The 27,600-nt window shown below is 38.8% G+C and overlaps 1 protein-coding gene across 1 annotated transcript in view; it reads left to right on the top strand.

Moving 5' to 3' along the window:
• p130CAS (Serine_rich_CAS and FAT-like_CAS_C domain-containing protein p130CAS) overlaps positions 1 to 27,600 on the top strand; it is a 47,520-nt gene that overhangs the window by 16,956 nt on the left and 2,964 nt on the right. Inside the window, exons 2-8 of the mRNA XM_035871720.2 lie at positions 13,721 to 13,870; positions 16,388 to 16,537; positions 25,206 to 25,332; positions 25,933 to 26,233; positions 26,317 to 26,672; positions 26,762 to 27,054; positions 27,215 to 27,571. Coding sequence (XP_035727613.1) covers positions 13,721 to 13,870; positions 16,388 to 16,537; positions 25,206 to 25,332; positions 25,933 to 26,233; positions 26,317 to 26,672; positions 26,762 to 27,054; positions 27,215 to 27,571 — 1,734 coding nt within the window. The remainder of the gene's footprint in view (positions 1 to 13,720; positions 13,871 to 16,387; positions 16,538 to 25,205; positions 25,333 to 25,932; positions 26,234 to 26,316; positions 26,673 to 26,761; positions 27,055 to 27,214; positions 27,572 to 27,600) is intronic.

Here is a 27,600-nt window from a genome sequence, read left to right as displayed (position 1 = left end):
GATATTGGTGAGAATATTTATGTACATGAAATACGTCAGAACGGAAAATGGAAACGACGGCTTGGATTTAACTCCCTCGTATGCGCTCGTCAAACCCCGACGATTTCTGTTGACTCAGGGGTTGGTCTGGTCTGGCAGAAATTCTAGACCGATGGCGGAGAAAACAGAGAACATGAAATGACGATGCTATCGATTTTTCTCCTGACGGATTAGTATGAGTATTCTCTTTCTTTCTTTTTTTTTTTTTTGTTTTGTCTTCTGTCCTCTCCTCCTCCTTGAACGCGAGGATCCATTTCTTTTCAACTTTTGAATCGTCGTTAGGCAACACTTGTTCACGAGCGAAAGCTTCATCCAACGCCATACATCTCGAGACTTTTCGAGGCGAAATCAGACATGGAATGAAAAAGAAAAAGATAAAGAAAAAAAAAAGAAGAAAAAGAGGAAGAAGACGAAGAACAAGAAGAAGAAGAAGAAGAAGAAGAAGAAGAAGAAGAAAACGAATAGAACAAAGTTAGGTCGCTTCGAGCGAAACATCGTTTATCGATTATCGTCTTTTAAGTATGTCCTTTTGAAAAATAAAAGTTCAAACGATAATGTACTTACACGTAATTCATCGTCGTAATGTTATCTCATTTTTCTTCGTGGAAATCGTTTCATCGAATTTCTCTCTCTTTCTCTCTCTCTCTCTCTCTCTCTCTCTCTTTCTACCACTCTATATCGCTTTAATTAAAAATATATAGAGCTAGATATTACCATATTTACATTTTACAAATTAAGCTCGAAAAAGCATCAAAAGCATACACCATGTCCCATTCCCACGACTAATTAGCTTTTCGATGAAGAAACATCGTGTCGGCAAGTTTATGAATGAACCGGTCGGTTATCCCTTATGTTTACACACGACGATTATACCAAGGTCCTACTCCAAACATAATGAAAGAGATGCGGGAGAATTTCTGTTGCGGTGGCGAGTCTTTGAAATCGGAGACGTCTGGACGATAGAAATGCGCTAGCTCAACTTAACGATGACCGAACGTGTCTTTTTCTAAATGCGAGCAGGTCTAGCTTACTTTTGTCGTCCCAGAAAAGGAAACTTTGTGACAAATCGTCATTCGTTTCTCCGTCTCTTGGAACTGATCCTATCGATGTTGGGTGTCTATCGATTAAATTTCGATAAGATAAATAACATGTAGACAAAAATATAAGGGAAACTTTTTTCTTTCTCTTTCTATCTTTTTTTTGTTTTTTCTTTCTTTTTTTTTTTTTTTGTTTTGAAAAGGTCCATGTATTCGAGTTAGTTTTATGGTAATTTTCTGTCTTTCTAGAATAGACCTTTTTTTTTCTTTTCCTTTTTTTACGAGCTTGGATCTCACAAGTGATACTTCACTTTTCCTCTTTAAAAACATAAGGACCAGAAACAGCGATCGTTCTCTTCGTCAAGTGAAACCGGCTCGCCCTGTATTTCGGAGATTCGAGATGCTCCGAGAGCTAGAAGCTTTATTTCATTTCTTTGTTTTTATTTTACTACGTGTAACATGGACAATATCGTTCCTGTAAAACTGTGTATATAATATACAGAATATTCACCATAAACGTAATAGATTTACATTTATGGAAATCCACACATCTAATGTACTACTACATTAACATAATATGTAAATTTAATAGATCTACATAACGTTATACGAGCGACTATCCGGTAAATTCTTGGTAGTCTGTCGAGTTAACTTCGTCCATCGTCAACGAAATATTTAATTCTTAACATGAGCTGATTCTTATCAATTTAGAAGTAAGATATCATATATATATATATATATGTATATATATATATATATATATATGATATCTCTTCTATCGAAAAAATATATGCTCTCTGAATGTTTTATTCTCTTGGTACGAGCATATATGCAACGTACATGTTTGATCATCCAGTTGCAAGAAAGATCGGCTCTACTTCTGCCTGTCAGCTGTCAGTTGTAGAAGTATAGCGATTGCATTCATAAGAATCGTGATAAGGGTTCTTAGGTTACTCGTTACAATATGGAGTTGCTACGCCATGAAGTGTCAATATGAGATCCATCCATCGGCTTTTTATCTTCTTGCATACCTTCATACTCGGCGCCATTTCTTATACGATTTCATGTCTCGTCTTTTTCTTCGTTCGATATAGCAAAACGATACTACGTCACAGCATGAACATGCATAGGAATTAAGAATGAAATAAACGTTAAATTGCCGAGCTGAAACATTAACATTATGTTATTTTCATTCTTTAAAATGTTAAAGACCATTTTCGAAATGAAGTATAATAGTTAAGTTCGTCTGAACGCGTCGGATGGTAACGATAATAAAGTATAATTTTCATCATCGAAATGACTACTCCATATATATATATATATATATATATATATATATATATATACATATATAGAGAGAGAAAGAGAAACATGCTAATAACATATATATATATATATCCATATATATATATTATTAGCATGTATTGTGAGTAGGGCCTACCCGCGCATTATGCCATTCGTGCAGGATTCATATACATTTTAATGAGTCGCATAATGTTTATCCAGACGAATGTTTGGTCCCGTTAATACGAGTGCCCAACCAGCCGACCCTGTTTGTGAGAAGCAGAACGAATAAAAGCAAATGTTAACGTATGGAATATGCATTGACTCCTCTCATTTCCGAATGCACTATTTATAATGACTATGGTGTCTCGTTGAAAGGTGATCGTGCTTTAGTTATTTCTTCTTAACGTATTAATTTTATTTCATATACATATATATATTTATATTTTTAAATAATTCGAACAAAGTAAGAGAGACAGAACAAAATCCTTTAAGAAATTCACTAAAGGTCTCTTGACCTTGGTCCATTCATATGTTACCATTTTACCTTCTTTCTTCTCACTCCTCTCTACCATCTTTCTTTTCTTTTCTTTCTATCGAAGTCAACGATTCTTCTCATGCCATGCAGAATCCATGACGGTCCACCGAAGAAAATAGCTACGTTGCTTTCAGGACAATGTACGTAATACGAGACGATCGTAGGTGGTCCACAAATGGGTCTTAAGAAATCCTAAGGCGATTTCTTAGCTTTTCAGTGGATCGTTGACTTCTTAGTAAAAAGGAAAAAAAAGAAAAACCAAAAAAAAATTACAAACGCGTTATTACACGTAACGTTGCAGATCCGATCTTTCTAAATGTCATCTTCTTTCTTTTCTTTCTTTCTTTCTTCTTGTTTGTTTATTTTTTTTTGTTTTTCTTTTTCTTACGTATCAATTTATTTTTTCTTTTTCCGCGAGAGAGTGAGAGGAGATAATAAAATAATCATAGTAATTGAGAATTATCGTATCTAAACGTGTGGACGTGTAGATGTATATATTCAAGTCCGAGAAGATGAATGAGAATTTGCTATGAAGGATGTAGGTTGAGCGTCACTCTTGGGACGTAACATTTGGTTTGCACGTGACACCAAGTAAAAACTCTACACTTTTGTTGAATTTCCTTCATTCAGGGTGAACACGTATATCCGTTGGTACGCTAAACGTGCGCAATGCCTTCTCTGTAATTTCGTCTCATCAATATTCCTCGCAGACTATTACTTTGAATAACTAACCGATACTTGCGTAGAAAACACGTGCTACTTATTTTAGACAAAAGTCCATCGTATCTATCGTGAGGTAGGACGAAAATGTAACTTCAGTTTAGGAGAAAAAGCTTGGTCACTGTCAAAACAGTAATCTACTCGTTAAAGCGAGATAACCGAGAAAGTTAGATTTACCTTTTCAATTTCAATGATGAAAATTCAAATGGTCCACAATTTCCTTCTTCCATCTTGAATTTCGTATCGTCGAATGGCTCAATTAACATGGAGAATTAGGAATTAATTTTGTTTAATTTAGTTCTTGATTATTCCGACAAAACCTTCAGTTTCATTCTTTGACATCTCGTTCACAAATATTAATATAGAAGTTAACTTTGATTAACACATCTAAATTTATATCTCTTGGGCTCGAGCACTTAATTGCAAGAGTCCCTAACGTAAAGGAAAAATTTTTAACTCATTCGAGAATAATGTTACAAATAGATGTTCCCCATGCAAAAGAAGTTTGCTTATTGAGAGCTGGTTTTAAAGTAGTATCGCTCGTAAAAAGCTTTCCTTATAGCTGCCTGCCCGATTTTTCCTCTTTTCTTTATTGCAAACGCGTCGAAGCGACGTGGTCGATAACACCAACGTGTTCGTTTATGCTCGTTTCATGAGAACGGGTGGGAAGCTTCGGGAAAACGGCCAACGGTGTAGGATGACGACGACGACGACGACGACGACGACGACGACGACGACGACGACGACGACGACGACGACAACGTTTCTCGATGCAGACCTTGCAAATTGAATCGAGCACAGAAACTGGTCTCGTAAACTGGAGCCGACGTTTCAGCGACCGGATGCTCTTAATGATCGGCAATTTCAGTGCGCGCGTTAGGCGCTTGAGAGAGAGAAAGAGAGAGAGAGAGAGAGGGAGAGAGAGAGGGAGAGAGGGAGAGAGAGAGAGAGGGATAAAGAGAGAGAGCTTAATACGAGTAAGTAAACTATTTCTCTCCTCGTAGACATCTTCGAACCACCTATGTGTCTCACGCAACTAGTTGCCGTTGACCCTTGTTAATTCATATTCTCTGACTATATTGCTGTTACTTTTTATCGCTTCAATATAACTACATATTGTTTCAGTACATCAATTTTAATTTGACTTTTTCGAAATGACAAATCACAATATATATTATACACAATATATATTATCACAATATACATGTATATATATATACATATCCTTAATTGAAAAATTTAGAATTAATATATTTTATTTTTATGAGAAAAATTATCATCGATTCTTTCACGTTAAAAGGAAGAACGTGACAAAGTCTTCGAAGATCAATTCTCTGTATATTCATTACTGTAAAGGACGTCGAGCATCCGCTTAAACGATTGGGCGAGAAAACGAAGAGAAGGACGATGGAGGATAGATGGGAGGAGACAGGAGAGAGAAAGAGAAAGAGAACGAAAGGAATAAAATGAGATACGCATACAAATACAAATAGAAATGTGTGAATATACACCGTTAGCTATATATGTATGTTCGGGAAGATATCGCGGCTCTTAAATATTTCATTCGAATAAACTGGGAGAGGTAGGTGCAGCTACAAGGGTAGATAGGAGAGTGGGAGGAAAAAAGGGTGGGAAGAAGAGTAGTACGTTCTCTCGGTTTCTCTGCACCCTCGTTTAAAAAGTGAGCACGAAAAGGGACACTTGAAGCATGGAGAGGACCTCGGCCTTTTATTACACTGGCTGTGGATAGGGGACAAGGGGATGGGTGAAACGAAAGGACCCCTGATTATCCATTCGTCCTGAAAGCCTTCACGTTTTCACCGACCCCTTTCTCTTCGGAAGAAGCAACCAGAAACAGAAGCAACAGCAAGAACAGCAGCAACGACGGCAACAGGCCAAAGGATTCTCCCTAGACACCGACAGGATGCACATTCGAGCCACACCTATGCATCTTTATGGGGTATCATTGGTCGCCAAACAAATTAGTGAATGCAAGCTCTCTAATCACGTCCGATGTTACTACGTGGCGGTACTGTTAATTTATGACGCGACGTTTACAGCGCCATGCGTTGACTCGCGATAAGTTCTCAGGATATTTCCAAGGTAAAAACGAGAGATGCTTTTGCCTTTTGCTAAAGCAACTATGAAGTTGACAGTCAGTTCCACTCGTATTTCTATAATAAAAACGATGATAAATGTTTTTGGAAAGTTATGCGATCGACCGATAAAGATTTTTACGATGAATAAAGGGATATAGAGAAAGAGATAGAGAAAAGTTCTTTTCAGAGAGGTTCTATGAAAAGTAGGAGTGCTTTATCGTTATACTTCAGCGAGATTTATTATCGAATAGATGCTTTCAAAAATTTATATCGATAAACGTCGAAGCTTTCAATCAGTTCGAGTTATTTGCCATTGAGAAATCTATGAAGAGACGAGATAAGCAAACTACAGATGCTTCCTGAAGTCTATAAACCGCAGTTAGAAACGTAATGCTCTGATTTAAGCGTATACACTAGATCTACACTGTCTCGCGGTCGACTTTCACCGACTTAGTTTGCGATAGTGAATAATTTCACCTTCGGAAATTCAAGTGGATAAATTCGAGATGATCGATGAGTAAAAGGGATTAAAAGAACTAAAGGAAAAGAAGAAGAAAAAAAAATAACTAGTGATTTTTTTTTTCTTTGTTATACATATATCACGGTATATTTTTTAGGAATGTACAGTGTTAGGTAGTAATCTGAGATGTTGCCGAGCAAGCAGCCTGCTGCGACTCGATGTGGATTCCAAGTATGAAGTGAGATATAAGCCTCAGATTTCTGCGTAAATATACAGAGTATGCATCTTATCTCGCGAGAGGAACGATATAACAAAGTGTGAAGATGCTGACGGTGCCAGGACCAACTTGGGTTCACGAGGAAAGAAAATAACTATGATAGATATATGTGTGTCACATGCAAATTATATATTTACATGCGATCTTTAAACGAGCGATTTAAAACGAGCCCAGTCGTCAGAATTGATATTTGCCAAGCTATCGACCAATCAAGCAATTTGTTTCTTCTCTCTATTGGGCCCCGTTGATTTCATTGTATTCATCAAATCATCGCGTGACCGATTTGCTCGTTCCTGTGGCTCGTGATCTTCTCGTTAGATGCCGCCAGGCATTTTATTGTAGAAGAAGTAGCAGGTGTTTGCGATTTATCAAATGTAACATGGATAACGATATGTTTTCTTTTTTTTTCTTTTTTTTTGTTTTTTTTTTTTTTTATAGATAGTTGTGGATAAGTAAACACTTATAATTCATCAAAATCTGGTCTTAATGTAATTGGTGCGATAACGAAGGATCGCGGAATATAATTTAAGTGGATTCTCGGACACACATTGGGAGTTTCTAGTTGGAACAGGGAGTGAAACTTGAGATTATATGGTAGCAAAGGGCTGTCTGATATCTTCCTGAGAGTTTCGATGAATCGAAATGGACCGAGGCCACGGAAATTTGCATAATTCAATTCCTGTCGACGGAAACTCGAATTGACGATCTTATCGGGCTCTCTCGACTCCCTCTATCTTTCTCTCTTTCTCTTTCTCTCTCTATTTCTCGTACGTATATACATACGAGAAGTCAGCGATTAAAATTCTCGCGAGAACGGAGCACTATCGGTCAGCGAACGTACGAAGCTGCTCTCCTTGGTAAGTCATTTTTACGAACCGTCCTTGTACTTCGGTGCCTGAAAGAAACAGAATCTATAAAAGAGATATTACTAAGAACGAATAAGAGACTCGACTAATTTAATATTCTAGTAAAGGGAAGTGTGTCACGATTCGCTAGCTATATCGGGAACGTGATCGTTATGATATATATATCACACATCGTCTTAACGAGAGCCATTCTATTTATGAGAGAGTATATCGTAGAAAAAAAAAGGAAAAAAAGACGGCACGACACAGTTAATGATAAAGTTAATATTTTTTTCGTAATACTTATAAGCAATACCAATTATAGCGGCCGCGAAATTATGTGCTCTATATGCAATCTTGTCGAGCGAGCAATTTGGCTCGAACTTTTGAGAAATCTTGGCACGTAATACTCGCAAGTTTCTGAATGATGCCCACGCACGAAGCGTAAGTCGTTCGGTCGTTTTCACGAACACGTACGTGAGCGCACACAAGCTCGTTCATTGACATCGGGACGATGCGTGGGCGGGCTTTGTATCTCGTGCCGCATAATCGTCGCGTACGTTGCACGCACAGCACGAGCGCGCATTTCCCTCCTCGATTGGATACCTCCATTATCTCGTTCCACCTTTCCTTCGAAAAGAAATGCGCTCGTTACGGAAGGGTGCGCGTTATTAAAGACCCCTATAGTGTTGTAATATTACCGGGGTGGATGGTGGGGGGTGGTGAGGAAAAACCCCCGAAATGGTTTCATTTAATCGAGACAACCCGTGACGATCGAATGGAACATTAAAAAAGTATTACTTTCGATCGATAAGAAAATACTTCATTAATCACACTCATTATACGCAAAATTATACTTATTCCTTATTCCGGAAAAAGTTTCCCAACTCAATCTTTAATAGCCAGTCTGTTTCTATTCGTACGGACTTTCAACATTCACGTTTATTACCAACAGAATTGCAGCGATCGTTTGAGAATGCGGTTTTTATCGGTCCGTATATACAGTGTATCTTACTTACTCGCAATAAAATTTTAGCGATAGAGATAAACGCTTACGTAGGGGCATATTAGTGATATCTAGAAGAGTTTGTTTCGTTCTATTTTAAAACATCGAAACGAAATATTCTTATCCAGGCCGAACATTTTCGTTATCACGTTACATTCGAACGTATATCCTATGTACCATTACACCATTTTCACGCATAATGATTTGACTCAATGGTAATTTTTGAAACATGTACTTACTTATTTATTTACTTACTTTACTTCCTCTTCTTTACGTAGTAGTAGTAGACAAAGGAAGAACGGTGTACTCGAGTGTAAGTTGGAAAAATCGAAATAAGGACAAGTCTTCGCGCCCTTGAGCTTCATTCACGCGCGATTAGTTAAATCCTGTTAGTCGCTTCGACAACGTGTTAACCCCTAACATTACGGACGAATAACATCGTTCTCTATGGTCATGAGAGTACATGTTAGCATATAAGCCTCCTTGTAATTGGATTACCGACTTGTGGACGGTGGTAGTACACTCCATTGCAAAAGTACATGAATTGTGAAAAGAAAAGAAAAAAGAAGAATAAAAAAGAAGAAGAAGAAGAAGAAGAAGAAGACAGAAAAATTAAATAAACAAATAAATAATTGGTATTAATGATTTATTAATTTAATTGGTCGATACAAAAAAAAAAGAATTTTTCTTATTGTATCTTTGAGAGATACTCGCGAGATAAGTTAATCTGAATGATTTCTAATCAGTGTCTCGTTCTTCCTCGTAAATTCTTATTAAACGAGTTTGTAATTAGAGTTATATTAATCATGGAAAGACCAAGCTTAGGACGATCATGAGAAAGGAAATGGTGACGACGATATGAAGGACTAAGAAGACGACGATGGTGCTGAAGGGTGCTTTGCAACGGTACTTTGCTCAACGAAAGGGCGCGTGTTGCAAAGCGATTCTAACCCTTCGCGTAACACGCTTCGTCGAACTTGTATCGATATGAGCATACTCGTGTCCCCGCATGTAGAATGCGGTGTTTCGTAGAATGCGACTTTCGAATCTTCCTAAGCCCACTTTGCTTCGAGAACGACCATGAGTTTTCTTCTCTTTTCTCTCGGCCGTACAATGTCGGATTGGCGTAGTTCCAACTTTAATACCGGGAGCTGAACTTTTGGCATTACATGTTTGTACTCCCACGCGATACGTTACTATCGCGGTAAACCGTCCTCCTTTCAAAGCTAAATTATTTAAAACGTAAACCCTCGCAAGCTGCTTCTCGTTAAGCTTTTATAATTTTCCTCGACTTTCAATTTGATTTAAAAGGAAATGTCCTTTAAAGAAAAAGACATTATAGGAATTTCTAATTAAAATTTAAATAACAAATAAGTTATACATGATTATTATAGATATTATTGATAAATTACGAAAATCCATATTCAATTGTTCTACTTATTGTTAACGCTTATATAATATTATACATGGATGATAAGAAATAATAAATTCAAAGAACAATCGTAAATCTTTATTGAAATTGGTCCCGTAGTGTCATAATAGAATTTTTGTTTTTGTTTTGTAGATTTAACGAAGCTAAACGTGCCATAAGCGAAGCGACATGAATGCGGAACGGCTTTCGATATTGAGTTTAAAGCCCGAACGAGTTTTGCTGCCGACTGGCACTAATGTACGATCATTGTACTCGAACCGAAGCCAAAAGACTGCCACGTGTGCACCCTTCGTCAAACGCGACGCTTCGAAAACTGACTCACGAAGTTTACACCCCGTAGTCTGGGAGTTTCTAAAAGAAGGAGGAGAGATAGTTTGCATACGTAATAAAGCAAGATGGCAAAGGGTGGTCTCGAGCAACGTAGAAAAATATTACTTCGGTAGTACAAACGATGCGTAATCCGTGCTTATCGTTCGAATCTTTCTTCCCTTTGTAACGTACAATGATTTCATTTACATATACAGGATGTCCCATTTTAATTTATCTTATTTAAATAACACTTTAACCCTTATTTTTATTCGAGATATAAAAAATAAAAAATGAATTTTAATCTCAAATACATATATAAATAAGAATTTTTTTTTGTACTTCTTCCTTTTCTTTTTTTTTTTTTTTTAGGATAACATTAATAATTTAATATAGATCATGCTCTATTCGATTAAAAAGGAACACCCAAAGGTATAACATTGCTTTCAATTCGATCTCGATATAAAAATAACTATAAATGTGTTATTTATTATCCAATGCTCGATTAGCAACGAGTTTACTTTGGCTTCGCCTTTCGGAACTATTATTATAACATTATTCTTCATTCGGCCGAGGGTGTATCGACATGGCGCGCGCACGTTCGCGCGCTCTCGTGTGCCTATAAGATATGAAGTTAATATCATAAAGTAGAAGGTAGAAGCAAGAGGAGGATGTGTATATCTACATCTATATACGTAGTAACGTCATAGAAAAGAGGACGGTGGTCCCTTGTCAAAATATTAGCTTAGGAACGACCCACGCAATGATTTAAGATACGTGTTCCACACAGGTATCTTTCCACTTTGGTCAGGACACCTTTCGCTTCGAGGATATTACATCGATCCCGTGTACGTATCCAAGCACAATGATATAAGTGTTCGTTTGAAGCGTACCAGGAATGTAGATCGATATATTTTCTCCTCATCGTAATGGAATTCGGTAGGCGGTCTGACGTGGGTATTAAATTCCATCGGGATTAGAATTTTCTATGAGTTCGATATTTCGATGGATCATTGTTGCTATGGAACATCATTAATTAATACGTAATTTAATAATCTTAATAATAAGATCGTAATTCGATCAGAGAGATTGTAATTGTGTTTGAGAATAAGTAGAAAAAAAAATAAATAAATAAATAAAAAAGAAAAAGAAGAAGAAGAAAAAAAAGAAATTTCGTCGTTTTTATCATTCGCAATAAATCTCCATTAAACTTTGTAGAAAATTCGTTCTCTCTGGTGTCATCTCTCACGAGTTGTGGTATCAACGTAGCAACGTTCGTATAATGCGTCCATTGTCAAGAGAATATGTGGGTGAACGCGTATGCCCCGTAAATACTCGCGTACTTGTACCAACGTGGATGATGCACCTGTGCAAATATTTTCATGCGACAATGCATCAGCAACGCTGATGTCGTCGTTTGATGCAAGAGTCGCAACATCGGCAGAAACGGAATCACGAGTCTTCCCTTCTATCTCCTCGTGATCGTACCACATCTGCATATATGTACATAACTGTGTACATAGATATACATAGATATACATACGCATCTATATATATACAGATATGAAATATATGAATGAGAAAACGGCAAAGGGGTGAACGGGTATAGTTCCAAACGATTTACAAGCGTACCGTTGTTAACCAAAACAAGGGAATACCCTTCCCGATATTCCCATTAAGCATCATCGGTTTCGAAATCAAATTATATTCCGTATCTATAGTGCATTTCATATTTTCTCCGCTATCGATTATCTCAGAATCGATTCGTTATACCTACGTAGATATTATTTATCGTGGACCATTTAATCCATAATATTTATCATCGAAAAAGATAATCTTTCTTGTTTTTGTTCATTTCAATTTAAATCGTATGAGATGAGAGTTACTCAGAATCCACTCCCCTACTCTACACTCTCGATGTGAGTTAAAAGCTTCGACAGAATCGATTCGAACCCGTTCGAATCGGATATGAACTCGACGTGTAAAGACGACGAAGAATGTGGTTCTTCACCGTAAAAGGATATGCATCTGGTATGAACGTCAAACCTGTCACGTTAGTGGTACATACATGTATGTACTTACGACCTTTTCAATACAACAGGTATTATATCGTTCTCTATACGCTTTTGTTATTTCCTCAATAGATAGGTACGTCCACTCCTCGAAATAATCCGAAATGATCGTAGTTGTACGTTGCAGTTATCATATTCTACAGTTCGTTCTCTCTGGCATCGAGGATGGGATGCAACGATGCGAAGGCGCGCGGAACTCGTAATTGGAGAACGTGTACGATAAATTTGAAACGCGTGACCCGCATAACACGCGTAGTTTCATTTCCCGTTTGTGGATGAAGCGACGATTATAAATTGAAATGGTCCGTTAGTTGGAAGTTGCGAATATCTATCCGAGTCTTTCTTCGCGAAAGTATCCGATTATCGATCGATCCTCATGTAATTTCTCTTTATCGTAATATCAAATGAAAGTTTCTTATTTGGAATTTCAAACTACGAGAAATCTCAATCGTAGAAAAAGAAATTATTTAATTATTAGAAATTGATTCTTCTATATTTGTACCATATGGTTTGGATAATAATCGATGTTATATCGTATCGAAGATACATTAAATATATTCTTTAAATTGATTCATTGAAATATCGAGTATTACAGTTCGTACAGTTCAAAGAAATTTTCAAATAGCACGAAAAGTAATCGTGTCGTTAATTATTGAAGAGAATAATTGTATTTGACGGGAAGCAATGGTATTAATTTAATGGAAACAGAGAAACTAACGAAGCGTACGATGGAATAAAGAGGAAAGGGTGATGGCGCCGTATTTTCTTACCGGAATTCGTCAAAGTCACGAATGACATCAGTGTTCCAACAAGCACAGAGAAGAGGAGAAGTAAAGGGTGAAATCGTCGTCGTCGTTGTTGTCGTCGTTGCCGCCGCCGCCGCCGCCGCTGCCGCGTGTCGAGGCACTTCAATTGAACTCACTTGAGAGTTAAAGCGTGCGAGCCGGCTTCCTCGTAAACTGCATCGTCCATCTTTCGTAGCACTTCTTCGGGCGCAATTCTTAAGTGATCGTTACGCGAGAGACGCGAGTTCGGTGCGAACGAGCAAACGAGCATATCTCGAAATAGAAAGCAGAAGGAGTTCTCTCTTGAGGACTCGAAGAGGGCTTTGAGAGGTGGGGTAAGTTAAGATTTTATGGATTTAAATTGGCCAAAGGGCGAGTCGCCGTATCCAATTGGCGTGAATGCTCGATCATCGTAAACTTTCGAAAAATCTTTTTGGTATAGGCATCTATATATATATATATATATGCATCATTATAATGGGTAATGATACTTTGGAAGTTTTATCGATAACGATAATTACAAAGATTCGCAGAAAGATTTACAAAGAATTACTAAGACAAACTTATATTATTTATTTACAAACTTATATTATTATAAACTTATATTATTTATTTTTATGTAAAATATGAAATATTTTTATATTTTATGCGAAATATTTTTTATTTTTATATAAAATGAAATAAATAAACTTTAACTTTTGATTTTTAAATAAAAGAGAAGACGAGTATAACATCGATGATACATTTATCATTTCATTAGGTACGAAAGGTCAAAACGAGTAACGAAACTAATTAGCATTGTTTTTTTTTTCTGTTGCAGCAAAAATGCGTGAAAGCGCGAGCGTTGTACGACAATATAGCCGAAGCACCAGACGAGTTGGCTTTTCGAAAAGGTGATGTTCTGACCGTACTGGAACAGAACACGGCGGGTCTTGAAGGCTGGTGGTTGTGTGTCCTGCGAGGTAGACAGGTAACGAATATAACTCCTCTCTTTACCTTCTAATTTTCTCGTATCTTTATGCTTTATTAGTATGTATTCTTTTGATGGATGTTAGGTTTAAAGAAGGAAAAAGAGTATTCTTCAAAGGAAGAATGATCTCTCTCTGTCTTCCATATACTTTGTTCCCTTTCTCTCTTTCTCTCTTTCTTTTTCACGTTCTAATCATCACCATTGATACGTTCCGTCATAAATCATCGGTCCAGTCATTGTACAATTAGCAGTATGGCTTTTCAACGAGAGTCCTTAAATTACTGCAATCTTTCACGCCGTTATATTCTACGGTGTGTCGTTGGAACGATCGTTACCGCTTTGTAGTTCTGACATCTTTCAACGCGTCAAACGCGTTTACGTAACGTCGAAGCTTCCGCGTTTTTCGCATTAGCCGACACTGTACGTTCTATTGGAGTTTAATGGACGTCTTGCGTTCATACTTATATACATACGCACGTCTAATTGTAAGTATCCGTCATAGATATTTCATATGCTTCTATAGAGACATTACTTGAAATTTCTTCATGCGAGATTGAGACACACGGCTAAGGTATACCGACGATGGCATATCTTTGTTCAAGATCTAAAGTCGATAGAAGGAGTATATCGTATGTAGCTCTCTGTACATATATATATATATATATATATATATATATATATAATATATATATAGATATAGGCCATTGTACTCATCTTCTCTTACGTTCGGCATCTGTTCGTGACATTTCTACGGTGTAGCACGACCTAGGGTAACCTCGTTACAAGAGCTTATCATCCATGGCACGGAGTTTCCTGAAACGAGCTGGCATCTGTCAAAATGTTCTCCATCTATAACCTGCGACCGTGTACATATGTACGTACATACAACGTAGTTGTATGTAGTTTCGATTCCTTCGTAATTGGAAGTGTCGATATGTAAGGAAGGGTCTTGGTTAGGGTGGCGAAGGAAAGAGAGACGCATCAAGCTTATATGAGAAAATTGCTTTGCCTTCTTGTTACGCCTGGGAGCAGCTGTTACTCTGGAAAATTTTAATAGATCTACCCTCCTCTCGCAGTTTTTGCCTCCTCCTCCTCCTCTTCCTTTCTTCTTAGCCCCTCGAGCTATCTCGCTATTTTCGATGATCTCGCTACCATCATACTCCCCATATCTCTTCTATCCCGATTTCATCTTGGAGATTGCGGTAAACGAGTTATGCGAGGCCGATGGTAGTAGCTAATTTAGAAATATTATAATACCAGCAATTTTAATGAATTTCCTTCGGCATCAAAATATCATTGGAAAAGGATTCGATTGATTTCATTAAATTGTTGTATCAGATTAATGACCATTCAAATGATTTTCAACAGCAAAATTATCAGGAAATATATAATTATCAATTCCATTTATTTCTCTCTGTTTTCAGCGTTCAACGTGTTCATGCAAGGGTTTCGTTAAATATAATTACTTTTCAAGCTCCAATTCCTGCCAATAGCAGTACTTCCAATTTTCGTTATTACAAGTCTGAAAAATACGCGTCGTTAGCATCGAATCGATTCGTTCCGTGCGTTCCGTAAAGACGCCAGATGCATCAGATATACACACAAGGTGTCTCAGAATTTCTATTTTTACCCACTGTAATTCAATATTTTTGCTATCGTTTAATATTCATCGCTTTAATACTCGTTTCTTGTCTATGAGAAGTCTTTGAAACTAAGCATGTTCTTTCTTTTATACACGTCCGTCAGGCACTACAGCAAATAAGTAAGTTGAACGAGTCTTCATGTTATCTCGGGTTGAGAAACAAAGCGGCGTACCAAATTTATAGTTCGTTCAAGTTGTTATACTTCTTCTTTTTCTTTTTTTTTTTTTTTTTCTTTTCTTTTTTATTTCTTTCTTATTACAAGTTTAAATAGTAAAAATAGGTAGAAAAGTAAAATGACTTTATTTTCAATTCTAATTCCATAGCTGTGTGTATCAAGGGGGGCTTATAAATTACGATAGAAAGGACTACCGTAAGTCCTAGTTACATAGATCCCTTTGTGTCCTTTGGAACGTCGATACAAGCCAATATATACATACATACATGGTCGTTGTGTCCCTTTAGAATAACGACAAGAATTGACTTGGAAAGGCGACACTGCAACGGCAAGAAGGGTCCTCCGTTTATTTTCGGTTCGATTTCGTAGAATTAGGAGAGTTTCGTGAATACACGAACGTCTAATTGGGGTGCGTTTCGTTTCTCGAAGTTCCTCGCCAGCTATTAGAAGCTGAAGGAGGGCTTTCGACGGATCAAGAGCGTTTCAGGAATATTCCAATGCGCTTTGAAGTGGTTCGAGCTCGTGACTTGTTGTCGAAATACATACCAAAGTGTCTTGAACCGAGATTACCTTTTGCACTAAAATCGTTCTATCTCTAATCTACATATTCGACTAATAAAATAACTATAAAAATATCAAAAGTGATTTGAAAGAAATTGAATTTATCTTGACAATGCATTATTATATTTCTTGCTGTAGGGAATCTGTCCAGGAAATCGATTAAGAATTTTGGCTGGACAATATGATACTGGAGGTTGCTTGATCGGTAGCAGAGCTGATTTGAATATTTCCGAAGATGGTCTACAGAGGCACGGAAAACGCCGCAGTTGGCACGTACAACCAAATAGGGTAAGTTTTTTTTTTTCTTTTATGTATGTATATATATATATATATATATATAAGATTGTGATAATAATTCTTACGATCTTTCTTACGATCGTTAATCAAATCTCAAGGGAGAATCCTCGTAGCAGGATGTGAAGTCACGTTCCGATTAAAAGTAAGCACTTTTGAAAGAGCGTCGTGAATTTTAAAGTATCATAAGTGTCATAAATTTAATTATGATACCATTCCACGTATACTTTGATATCACTAAGAAATTTTATTCTTTGAAATGTGACATGATAAAAGAAACGCTCTCATGAAACGGGCTATCATCGCACAAAATCGTGCGTTTAAATGAAACCACAACGAAAGGAAAACACGCGCTGTGCCAACGGCGACAGCTGGGCTTCTCGAATTAATTCATTTTCTATTTGAAGAGGCTCAATTTGACAATGGCGCACATGGGTTACGTCTATTGTTCTTGTCGCGTAGAAAGTCCCTTTCGATTTTCTATTCTCCCTTCAGCGTACCTAAGCACATAGACGAAAAGGGAGCTGTCAAAATCAGCTGACTAGCAATTCGTCGATCCGTCTTTCTCTCTCTCGCTCTCTCTATCTTTCTCTTTTTCTCTCTCTCTCTCTCTTTCTCTTTCTCGCACGCAATACATATACCGTCTGCCTTTGGCATCGTTCGACATCTGCCATGGACATCAGTTTCTAACGAAAGCGAACTCCACCGAGCGATCGATTATCGTTCCACCCCCGTTTCTCTCTTCATAGAGTAAATTACACTCGAAATAATTAGCTTGGTAAACTCGAAAAGCGTACGTTAATTGCCATCCACGGTGATTAAAGATTATCGGAAGTCGAGTGGTAAATTGGACATCATAGTCTATATATTGATATCCGTTCGCGATAAAATTAACCAAAGTTAAAAGATGTTCTTTAAATTTCTCGTTGTCGATCAAACTTCCGTTCCACGGAAGTTTCATTAAGTACATTATTTTAAGATTTTCCCCTTTATACGCTTATTTACTTACGTATATCGCAAAAAAATCTCCTCTTTTATAAATTCGTAATTTATCGAACGAATTTCGAAGGGACCTTTGAAAGCGGAGAAAGTCAATTAAGAACGATCGGTTCGAGATTAAGGAAGACAAGTCGATTTCATTAAAGGAACGTCTCGTGAGTTTATCGTCTTACAACGACGAAAGAAACGAAATTCAGTTCGTCCTTGCAACACGTCGAACTCTTGGACGCAGGTTGAAATAAATCGACAACGGCTCGAATTACGCAACGACCGTAATTCGCCATGCGAAGGAAGAAACGATCTCTTCGAGAAACCTCTGTCTCTGTTTCTTCCTCCCTCCCTCCTTCCCTCTCTCTCTCTCTCTCTTTCTCTCTCTCTCTCTCTCTCTCTCTCTCTCTCTCTCTCTCTCTCTCTCTCTCTCTCTCTGTCTGTCTTTCTCTTTCTCTGTCTGTCTCTGTTTCTGCCTCTCTCTTTCTCTCTCAATCTCTTGGTGCAGATTGTAACTCGCCTTTCCTTTCTTCTTTTTCTTCCTGTTAGGTAGTCGCGCGAGCCGGTGCGTATTTTGGTACGAATGGGAGGAGGAACGAGAAGGAGGAGGTAAAAGGAAGCTTCTCGGTTTCTTGCACTCGACATTTTCTCGAGCTCTTTTCTTCTTGTTTCAACGACGAGTCCGTCCTGTTTTTTGCTTGGTTCTTCGCGACCGCGTGCGTTTCGTCTCTTCTCCTCTCGTCGATGACGGGAATACATATATAAGACGGCTGGACGAAGAGAAAACACGAGTTGAGAGTATACGTTCTTCCTTTTCTTCGACGAAAGGTCAACGTTACGGCGAACCAATTCCATCTGAGTCTTTTACAACGTCGTCGTGATGACGTAGCGTCATCACGACGACGACAACGACAACGATAACGACAACGACGACGAACGAATACACAGGTGCCATGGAACGAATCGAAACAAACGGTAACAGATGTTTAAATGAGAGAAATGCGAAACATACGTCTCCGTGCGTAACGTATCTCTTTACGTAATGAGTGAGCTACATTAGCGATACACGTACGCGTGCACACACACACACACACACATATATATATAATACGCGCGTGTACAAATATATATATATATATATTTATACATACATGTACACAGCGATTGAACCGTTATCGTCACAAAAACAGAATTTTTAGACGCAGATCAAAGTCTCTCGATAATTTTTCTCCTTTCGTCGATTCTTTCTCTTATACACATACAGAGAAAAAGAAAAAGAAAGAGAGAGAGAGAGAGAGAGAGAGAGAAAGAGAGAGGGAAAGAGAGAAAGAGAATCACGAAACGATTTACGAGAAGTCGATTCCGCAGGATACCCTAGAAGGAGTCCTCCTTGTCCTGTTCCATGTACAAAGATCACCGGTGCCCTTATATGTCGCGGGTCCAGACAATGTCCACCTCTTCGTTGCTCCTTTCTCTTTCTCTCTCTCTGTCTCTATGTGTATATATGTGCATATATATATAAATATATATATATATATGTGTTTGTGTGTGTGTATGTATATATCTGTCTTTCTGTATTTACCTTTCTCTCTTTCTCTTTCTCTTTCTCATATACACATATAAACGTACGTTGGTCGGTCTTTTCTCTTTTTCCGCGCGAGAACGCGGCGTCGGAGCGGGATCAGAGCGGAGAAACACCCGCACACGTTCCAGTCGTACGTGGCGCACAAAGTGGGGTCTCCGGAGTCATCTCGATGGAATGTGCGGGGCGGTTCAACTCAAAGAAGGGCGGGCGTGTTTCATCGCTTGTGCATATCCACGTTTTCCTCTTCTCTTTCTCCCTCTCTCTTTCTCTCCCCCTTCCTATTACTTTCTCTTCGTCATTGTCTCTAGCTTCTGCGAATCTTCATTTACTTTAACCGACGATGTATTAAATTAGAGACGAATGCAACACGAAAAGTTAGAATTTTCTTGGAAATTCGTCGGAAGTAACACGTCATCCCTGCGAATCAAAGAAAGAGAAATAATCGTATTCCTTAATGACGTCATCCTCGTGAAAATGGAATATCATAGAGGAGAATAAGGTCGTTAGCTTGTAAACGAATCACCCTGTAGAAAATACGAGAGGGAGACGAGGAAGGAGGAGAAAACAGGAGCATTCTCGACGTAGGCGAAAGTAGCTTCGTGCTTCGACGATGTTAAATAGAATAACCAGATCGTACCGCAGCAGTCGCTTCCTTCGGTCAGTAGCGAGCAGTAACGTAAGCTGATTTTCTACCTTGGACGCGCGGTAGCGATATGTTATGTGCTATATATAGATACGTTGTCAAACGACACGAGACCACTTGAAACGTCGATAACCTGGGAGGGGAGGTGGGGTAGGTGGGGGGAGGGAAGGGAGAAAGAAATAACAAAAAAGAGGGCAAACTTGTCCCGATATTGGGTATATCTGAGCGTTGTTACATAAATTAACGGTACTCTCGTTTTTCCGGCCTTTGAGTCACGTTTAACGAAAAACTCGTATTACTATGATTTGAAAAACGTCACGGTTTACCTAATTATTTAATTAAATTGAAAATAATTAATATTATCAAAGCTGAAATTCGATTGTAAACGATTTAAACGTTTTACATTTTCTTTAGGATCGATAAATGTTTCCGATGAAATTTTATGCTTTACACAATTCACGTTCATGTTCAATAATGTTTCAATATACGAAGGGAGAAAGAGAGAGAGAGAGAGAGAGAGAGAGAGAGAGAGAGAGAGAGAGAAAGAGAAAAAAAATATCATATCGAGATGCATCTCTCTATGGTTGGGAAACGAGAAAAGAGATGCCCACCATCCGGTCTAGGCTTAACCGAGGGGAATATCCGCGATTAATTCGAGAGGAACGCGCATAGCGTTCCAACATGACAGGGGGACGTCGACGGTAGATATCGCAAAGTACGACACTGGCTGACAGCATGAAATCGCAAAAATCTTCTCCAACGTGACCGATATCCTCCGGTGTCGCGAGATAAATGTGTGGTGTCTATGTAACTGCATACACACATACATATATATGTAGATGGATGCGTGCGCGTGCTCGCGCGTTCAACGAGCTCAGCCCGGGGCGAAGGATTCTTAAAACCGTCACTGTCGGCGGCAGGCGAACTGCCACTCCACCGGCTGAAAATGGCATGGAAAAAGGAAGAACGTGTCATGGCGTAGCAAGACGAAGCAAGGAGTCGTCGAGGCCAGAAGAGACGAGAAGAAAAGAAAAGAGAAACGAAAAAGAGAAAGAGTAAGAGAAAGAGAGAAAGAGAGAAAGAGAGAGAAAAAGAAAGAGAAAGAGAGAGAGAGAGTTGAGAGAGAGAGAGAGAGAGAGAGAGAGAGAGATTCGAACGAGACGCCGGCCAGCCGAGTCTCTGGGCGTGGGCCGAGTAGTCTCTTTAACGGCATGGTATCAATGAACTGCGAAACTCGTTCGCGTGGGATTATCTACGCGTGTGAAGAGTAGTAGTAGTAGTAATAGCTGGTCAATCCTTCGGTCCGTCGAATGGATCGATGATATAAATCGTTTACGTCGGTGTGAACGTGAGGGATCGAATAGAACCTCGAATATCTAAATGGATGATAAAAGGAAAAAAAAAAGGAAGAACAAAAGAGCCATCAATTATTATCGACCACTCTTTGGGAACTTTATTTCTCTAATATACTGTCTAACTGGCCACTTTTTAAATTACTTATTTACGGGGACAACTCTGAATTCCTCTCATCGAATTACTTTTTCCACGGCAATGATCAAAGGTGTCGAGAGGCTAGAAGTTTATTTCGCGTTGCGAAAAGTTGCCAAAGATAACACAGAGAGGAAACATAGTACTTCCTTCTTCATCTTTGTATTTATTCGAAGCTATCTCATCGAACTATCAATCTCTTATTTATTTATTTATCTATTCCAAGTATCGAAAAGTTTTATTATATTTTATATATATATATATATATATTTTTTTTTTTTTTCGAAATAACGATTGATAAAAGCGATGGTTATATTCGTAAGACGTGCGAATGTGTAAAGAACTACAAATTCGACGATTCGTCCCAGTACATTGTGGCCAACAATCCTTTCAGTTGGCGTTTGTCTCCCGAGAAAAGAAAAATCCTTATCGTTGCCTGAGACAGGCCGAAGGTCCTGCTTGCGTAGGAGGTGGAGTACCTCCTTTCGCGTTTCCATGGAAACCGTCTTTCTCTCTCTATATCTCCTCTCTTTCTCCCTTTCCCTTTCCCTTCATCGTCTCTCTCTCTCTCGCGCGCATCCGTGGGGTAATACGCCTTTCACAGTTAGCGTCGCGACGCTGGTATCGACCGACGCGCTACCCCCACCTCTTCACCAACCAACCACCCCTTCTTTCTCTCTCTCTCTCTCTCTCTCTCTCTCTTTTTTTTTCTTTTACTCCACCTCTTCTCCCTGGTTGTACTACGTACTCACTCGTTACTATAGTACTATCTACTACTATTCGATTCATACGAACAAGGAATAGTAGAATCGCGTGCAACTTTAATTCAGAAAGCAGAGAGTGGCTATTGTACTTTCGCTCTTATTTTTTCACTCCGTCTTTCTATATCTTTTTATTTTTCGTTTTTTTCAATGGTTAGCCATTTCGTTTCTGCCCCATTGGGTAAAACGTTGTAATTTTGGGATAGTTCACGAGTTAATTACCAGGTAGCATAGTATGGGAGATAATAACTGTATCCGTTGATGAAGGTATGGGTGGATTGGATTGCAGGCTAAGAAAGAGAGAGAGAGAGAGAGAGGAGAAGAAGAGGAAGAGTAAAATACTTAGAGTTTGAAGGACAAGAACACAGCTCTTAACCATTAATTTATCGTACGATAATAATTTAAAGGAAAATTATACAGATCTAATATCGTCCTATGGTTAATCGATTGAAACGAGCGATAAACTCGAACTACTTAACAGAAAATGTAACTTAAAGTTCTCTTCCATTAAAACGTATCCTTGTCCATTGGATTCATAATCGCTCATACATTTATGTATTACTATGTAAATTCAACTTAATAGAGAGACTCGACCTTCTCGCGAATGATGTTCAAGTTGTCACGAAAGACTTAGAGATTATCTTTGACGAGATAAAAAGGAAAGAGTTTATGATTGAATTGATTGTAATTAACATGCTCTCATCGAATTTTCACGTAACACGTTAGAAATTGGTTATGTCACGATAATAGTGGATTGTAATGTAATATATCTTGCATTAGAAGTGCGAATAGCTTAAATGTCGAGGTTGTCGACTTTTGTGAGCGTCACAGGGGAGTCACCGATCCACGGCTCGATCCACCCTGATAAATGATCAGCAACGCCCAAGAGACACACACGGTCCTACCCCAACGAGAGTTTACTATTCGTGTGCATTCGAGTAAGCCTCGTATATCTTATAGCCTTCCATACGTATACCTGTATGCACGTTACGTATGTAAACATATACGTACGCATATATATATATATATATATATATATATATATATATCTACATGTGGCTTACATAGTCGCACACATAGCTCGTCGATCACAAACTCGATCTTTGCTTTCTCCTTCCAGGCCGATATCGTGACTCAGAACTCGACTCGATCTGATTATGGCCGAGTTTACATCCTGGATCATGAATAAACGGATCACGCAGACTCTTTGGGGATTCGCCTCGTAGGGGGTGCGTGCGAACAATGTCGAAATCTAACTCGAACTGTGTTCCTTTAAATGAGATTATCTGATTACCGTTACATTCAGACACGAAAGTACGACGGTCGATGTAGCAATCGAATTCCTAATCCTTTCTAGAATAGGAAGCTTAATGTCTTTGTTAGTGTTACCAATGTTTTCACGTAAGATAACATCGCGAAATGTTTTACTAATCTATTAGGTATTAAAATGAATTCGTTCTTATAAAGGAACGTACGATGTCACAGAAGAAAATAAGTAAAATAGTTTCATTGGAATTTCGGATATACGAAAGTATACGGATAGAATGTAAAAGGTTATAAAAAGAACATCGACGGAAAATCGTTTAGCTAAAGGCAACATCGTTTACCGCAGGCTCTCAATCGTGGTTTATCGAGGACCAAATCGACAAGCGCGATTCGAGGAAAAGGGGTGTGGCAGCACGTTATTCCGAGGGTGGACTCTACCGCCTACCACTGATAAGGCTTGACCTAGATTCTTGCTCGAATCCTCGACGCTCGCCTGAATCCTCTATTCCCCGATAGCAGGATATTCGCTTTTCAATGGCCAACTTCTTCATTCCCTCTTTTGAATTTCCAAGATATACAAAGTTTTTCCATCGCAGTTTACAAGAACTTTATTATTAGATGCATATAAGCGTTCATTTTTTATTCTCATTTTATTTTTAATATCTTAAAAGTCTTAAATGAAGTTTTGTTATGATGGTTATACATTTATATAGAAATTAAATGGCAATTATATATATATGTGTGTGTGTGTGTATGTATATATATAAAAAAAGATACGTAGAAATATCAAAAATTGTAAGCATCTTCCACAGGTAAAGTAACTAGCGTGGTTTGTGAAGCGAGGGAGAAAGAAGGAAGAACAAAAGTGTAGCACGCTTAAGCATAACGCAAGGGTTGAAGAGGCTCTATTATTGTAAAGCAGCGGACGATGAGGCAGAGATTGCGCTCTCGAGGGATTTACTCTCTCTTTCTGTTTCACGTCGTGTCTCCCTTCTTTCTCCACCCTTTCTCTCGTTCAGTCCGTTGAAAATACCCCTATTCTCTCATTCGTATTGCTACTCTCAGTCTTTCTCTTCCTTTCTTCTTCTTACGCTTGTTCTGTCGACAAAATTTTTTTTTCGCGAGCCTGCGGTTTACCGGACCAAATAAATGCATTTACATACGTACATATATATAAAAATATCTACGTGTATTGTTAACGTCGATATTTATGTAATACATTTAATACACACGTACATACATATGTATGTATGTATTAAATGATTGTAAAAAGGGAAAGGACCTTTCTTTTTTGCATGGAATTCAATTAACGAACCCATTAGAATGAAGTCCTTAACGATAAGAGTACCACTCGAAATGAGTCCTTGAACCTTCTCCCTAAGTAGAAAGAGGAACATCGATGGATGATTGGCGCTCGCTTAGATAAAATCGTTAATCCTTCATCGTCATTGACGTCACTCTCGTAAAATCGTTTTCTACAAGATTATATTTTATAAGTCTCAACGGGAATGTTATCTCTTGATATTGTCATTTCTTCTTCTTCTTCTTCTTCTTTTTTCTATTTTTCTTTTTGTTCTTTTTTTTTTTTTTGTTTTTATTTTTCCTTTATAAAGGAAAATCTATTGGGTCGCGTTTATTGATATTGGAATGAGCTTACGAGAAAACATAAAATATATAAAAATAAAAGAACAAGAGAAAAAATAATAATAAATCGAACGCATAACCGTAGGCAATATTTTTATGTATTTTCTTTAAAACGAATTAATCGGTACAAATAACATACCAAATCGAAATCCATTCAAATGAAAAATATCAAAGGGAAATGTAATGTGGTGTGGGTTGTTTTATCCCTTCACCCGATTATTATTAGTTCCATTGTAATCGGAACGTCCTTTGATCTTTCTCTTTGTCATCTTTTTTTTTTTTTCACAGGTCGTGACACCACAAAAGTGCGGCGACGTGTACCTGTACGATTTACCAGCGAGTCGCGGAAGTCCTGCACCACCCTCCAGACACGATTCACCCCTCAATTCGAACAACGAACATTTGCACAATACAGGTACAATAATCATCAATTCGATTATCTAAGTGGTTAAGATAAAATTTATTAATGATTGCGAGCTTTCGGAATAATCATAGGATGCGATTTTATCGATGGAAAAACGACAAATATTTTATTTGAAAAATAGGAGAAGAAACAGTGATTTATCGCATTTAGTTCGAGTACGTTCAAGAAATAAAAAGAAACGAGGCAGAGAAGCATCTATCAGGAAGCAAGGCGATCGGAATCCGATAAGCCGATGCATTACCTCGAGATCTCGTGGAGACATCTTAAACGATCCTCGTCGATCGTTGGAACATAACTTCCTGGAGCCGGAGGGAAGATTTCGCGCTTCGATCTCGTCGACAACAGTCCGAGTGACCTCATTTACTCTTACCCGACGTCACGAACATCACGATAACTCTCGATAACCGTTGCTTCGCGCCAACCAACTACGTATTTTCTAAGATCTAATCTCGCTTAGGCATGATGTCTTTCTCTCTTTTTCTTTCATCTTTTTTTCTTTCTTTCTTTTTTTTTCTCTTTGTTTTTTTTTTTCTTTTTTTCCTCTTGTTAACTCGAGTAACCGCAATCGAGAATGATTTTACACGTTCGCAGGACGATACATGACAAGCGCCAGAAGCTCCGTCGACAACGGTGGCGATGTGACCGACTGTTACGACGTTCCACCACGAGCAATTCCTGTGATTCCATCCCCTGCAAGTAGTCCGAGTCCTGCCCCATCTTGCTACGATATACCAAGGCCACCGACGTCTTGTACTCCAAACTCGAATTGTTCTGGTGGCTCTGGCATCACGCCTTTAGATTGTTACGATGTACCACGGCCGTTACAACCATTGACACCAAGTAGTTCAGCTTCCAGTTTGACCAACGATGGGTCGCTCAGTGGATCTAATAGGTAAATTGATTGACCTATCATATATTTCCTCTAATGCATTTTACTTTATCTCATTTATTTGATTATATAACAAATTCTCTCAGATCGAGCCTCGCCGCTCCAGATTACGACGTGCCACGGCCACGTCTTCCAGCATCATCGTTACCATCACGACACAATACACCTGTCCCTAAAACGCCAACTCCACCGCCACCTCCTATGCAAACGCAGCAAATTTACGACGTACCGATGAACAAGGAACTTCCATTGGAATTGGATGCCGCGTTGGAAGGTCTTCAGAGGTTGCAGAACGAAGCTTCAGCAGCGATAGCCAGGTTATTAGGTTTTGTTAGTCCTGGCTGGAGAACGCCTCAACGATTGGACGCTACATTAATGGATTTAAGGCTCGCAGCATTGAGATTGAGAACGTCATTACACGATCTCGCTGAATTTGCCGAAGGTATTGTTCGGTACCATTGAATCATCATATTAAACGTCATCAAGATGAATAGATCCGATCGATTGAAGTGGTCCGCATTACGCACGTAGGTACGCTCGGTAACGCGGCCAAAGCGCCAGACAAGGGTCTTGCAACGAAATTACGGCCTCTGGTTAAGGCACTTCGTGACTCCGACAAGCTCGTGCAGGAAGCCGCCACCGAGTTGGACACGATGGAATGGGACGCGGGTAAACTCTGTCGCGGTGGTGGCGACACGCCGACACCTACGAATGGGCCACCACCTTCCCTTCTGCCGACGGTTCAACCGGATCCACTCGATCAGCTGATCGCGTGCGCTCGAGCACTCACGGAAGACGTTCGTCAGGTCGCCAGTTTCATTCAGGTGAGCATCTTTCAGTTGCGATAACGCGCACGATTTTTCCTTATCTCTTCACGCTAGCTATTGTCCTTTCTATGTTCTATCCATGCCTTTAAAGATAAGTCTCGTGATTACGATAATATTAGATCCATTGTGATATAATAAAATAACATTTTTATTTTAGGGAAATTCCACGTTGTTATTCAAACGATCATCCATCATCTCAACGGGCAGCAGCAACAACAGCGGCGCTGGGGAAGACTACGATTACGTTAATCTCGACTCACGAGAGATCGTGGCGAAGCAACGAGAAGAACTGAGAGCATCTTTACCTCAAGAACTCCGTAGCAGTTACGATCTACTAGTGTCCGAGGCGGACAATGCGGCCATTCAAATGCCACCCACGACACCAACGCCCATGGATCCCAACGACAAACAATTGTTGGCTTTTTACGCGGCTCAAGTGATCACACACGGTGCACACTTAACTCATGCCATTGACGCCTTCTTGCAAACGGTTGAGCATAATCAGCCACCCAAGGTATGTCCCACAAACTCTTTATCTTTTCT

This window comes from Vespa mandarinia, chromosome 2, assembly GCF_050613455.1.
Source record: "Vespa mandarinia isolate Hongniang chromosome 2, ASM5061345v1, whole genome shotgun sequence".
Lineage (NCBI taxonomy): Eukaryota > Metazoa > Arthropoda > Insecta > Hymenoptera > Vespidae > Vespa > Vespa mandarinia.
The sequence above is the reverse complement of the archived record's forward strand: the minus strand, read 5'-3'. Positions and strand labels throughout refer to the sequence as shown.